A 2,846-nucleotide genomic window follows, 5' to 3' on the forward strand; every position below is an offset into this window, starting at 1 on the left:
GACTTCACCAATGGTAGTTCTTTTGTCTAACCTGATCTAGCAGAGAGCCAAGCCAAAACGAGTCATCAAGAGCGGAGACCAAGTTAAGACTGGATTACCAGCAGGAAGGGGCGTGGCAAGTTTTGCATACTTGGTCTCAAGAGCAGGCAGACAAAGGAAACCCATTGGTGGAGTCTCCGTCTCCTGTACTGGAGAATGAAGCATTTATCTTGCATTTTCAGTAAGCAGAGCTCCAAGTGCAACTCCGATGGAAGCAGACTCTACAGAATCAGAGCAATTCCATCCCCATCTTTAAATTAGGAAAGCATAAACAAACAAAAAAAGACAGGCTTGTCAGCTTGAGGTCTATAAACAGCAAGGTCCTTGAACAGATGATTCAAAAGCACTGCTTGTGAGCACCAGAGAAGAATATAACAATTAGTCAAGCCTGACTATCTCCATTTTTTTGACAGAGTTACTAGCGTAATAGATTGGGGGAATGCCATGAACACAGTGTACCTTGACATCGGCAGAGCATTTGACTAAGTGTCTCACAAGACAGCCTCATTAACAAAATGGTAAATTAACAGCTAGAAGGTTTAACTGCTAGATGGATTTATCATTGGCTGAATGACGGCACCTAGTCTGCACCTAGACAGCCAGTCCTAAATCACTCCACATCAGCTTGGAAGCATGAATTGGAGGTCCAGGGGCTCTGTCCTGGGCCCTACATAAGCCAACCCTTTTATCATGAGTTGGATGAAGTGGTTGTGAGGAAAACTATAAAATTATAAAACTATAAAACAGTGCTGGGCTACATTAACAGAGGGATAGAATCAAGATCACGTGAAGTGTTAATGCCACTTTACAAGGCCTTGGTAAGGCCACACTTGGAATACTGCATCCAGTTTTGGTCACCACGATGTAAAAAAGATGCTGAGACTCTAGAAAGAGTACAGAGAAGAGCAACAAAGATGATCAGGGGACTGGAGGCTAAAGCATGTAAGGAACGGTTGCTGGAATTGGGTATGTCTAGTTTAATGTAGAGAAGGACGAGGGGGGACAGGATAGCAGTGTTCCAATATCTCAGGGGCTGCCCCAAAGAAGAGGGAGTCAAGCTATTTTCCAAAGCAGAGAAAATGGCATCCCAAATTAGCCATTAGAGCAGCGGTTCTCAACCTATGGGTTGCAACCCCATTTGGGGTCGATCGACCATTTTACGGGGGTCGCCAAGCAAGGCTGTCCGCCATTTTTTTTATCCGCCATTTTTCCCCCTTTTCTGGCGGGTGCCTTACCTTCCTTGGGCTGGGCAGCTGGTGGTCGGCCTGCTCCATCTCTGCCGCTTGCCAGCTACGCCTCGGCCGGCGCAGGGGGCGGAACCACGCATGCGCGGCGCTCCCGGGCAGGGAAAGTCCTCGACTTACGACCGGTTGGGTAGTCCTCGACTTACGACCGGTTTAGTCCTCGACTTACGACCGGTTTAGTCCTCGACTTACGACCGGTTGAGGGTCGCGGCATTAAAAAGGTTGAGAACCACTGCACTAGAGACACAACATAGAAAAATACGTACCTTTGGCCAGAAACGACGTGGTTCTCAGCTGGAACTGATGAAGCCGTGAAGACCTTTGTTTCTGAAAGCTAGGATATTAGAGAAAAGAGCGGAATGATATATTTCGCATAAATTTCCGCCCCACCAGCAACAAAAAATACTAGGTGCTTAGAGGATCTAAAGTGCAGAGAAAATGATATCCCATTTGGAGGCAATAATTTACATAGATATAAGCAAAGAGGGAACAACTAGAAACAGCAATGCATAAATATTTGGGGGAAGGGAAGTATCTGAAAATATATTGAAGGGCTTCATTTTTTCTTCCTGGAAAATTTAAAGCTTTCTTGTCATAATTAGACGGATGGTAGCCCTCTCCAATATATCAAAGCCTCAACCCCCAACACCCCCCCCAAATAAATCTCCCAAACCAGAATAAAGTTCTTCAGGGCAGATTTGAACTAATAATAATAATAATAATAATAATAATAATAATAATAATAATAATAATGATGATGATGATGATGATGATGATGATGATGATGATGATGATGACGACGACGACGACAACGACGTTGGAAGGGACCTTGGAGGTCATCAAGTCCAACCCCCTGCTCAGGCAGGTAACCCTATACCATTTTGGACAAATGGCTGTCCAGTCTTCTGTACAGGTAGTCCTCAACATACGACCACAACTGAGCTCAAAATTTCTGTTGCTAAGTAAGAACATTTGTTGTGAGTTTTGCCCCATTTTATGACCTTTCTTGCCTCAGTTATTAAGCGAATCGCTTCAGTTGTTACTGAATCCAGCTTCCCCATTGACTCTGCTTGTCAGAAGATCACAAAAGGGGATCACCTGACCCCGGGACACTGCAACCGGTCGTAAAAACAAGTCAGTTTGCCGAGTGTCTGAATTTTGATGACGTAACCACAGGGATGCTGCAACGGTCGTAAGTGTGAAAAATGGTCATAAGTCACTTTTTCCAATGCTGTTCTAACACTGAACGGTCACTAAACGAACTGTTGTTAAAGTCGAGGACTCCCTATCGTAGAAGCTGCCAGATAGAGATCCGTTACTCTCATCGCAGGCAAGCTGTGTGTATAAAGCTGCTTTAACTCAAGTGAAACCTTCACTCTACATAATAAATCTCAATCTGCCTGCTTTGTTTGGCAGCCACTCAGCAGCATCGAAGCTGAATGCTGAAATATTTTCAGCAAGGAGAGGATTCCAAGGACCGAGTCTGGGATCTTTTCCAAGCAAAGAGAGAAGTCTGAGAGCCACTTTGATGTAGTGGTTAAGGAGAATGGCCTGGAAACCAGG

The 2,846-nt window shown here is 44.8% G+C and overlaps 1 protein-coding gene across 1 annotated transcript in view; it reads right to left on the reverse strand.

Annotated features, from left to right (window-relative positions):
* LOC107294783 (ubiquitin-associated protein 2-like) overlaps positions 1-2,846 on the reverse strand; it is a gene marked incomplete at its 3' end in the record, with an annotated part of 49,816 nt that overhangs the window by 9,268 nt on the left and 37,702 nt on the right. Inside the window, exon 8 of the mRNA XM_015824044.1 lies at positions 1,550-1,617. Coding sequence (XP_015679530.1) covers positions 1,550-1,617 — 68 coding nt within the window. The remainder of the gene's footprint in view (positions 1-1,549; positions 1,618-2,846) is intronic.

Source organism: Protobothrops mucrosquamatus, unplaced genomic scaffold (assembly GCF_001527695.2).
Source record: "Protobothrops mucrosquamatus isolate PMUCROS unplaced genomic scaffold, P.Mucros_1.0 scaffold2095, whole genome shotgun sequence".
Lineage (NCBI taxonomy): Eukaryota > Metazoa > Chordata > Lepidosauria > Squamata > Viperidae > Protobothrops > Protobothrops mucrosquamatus.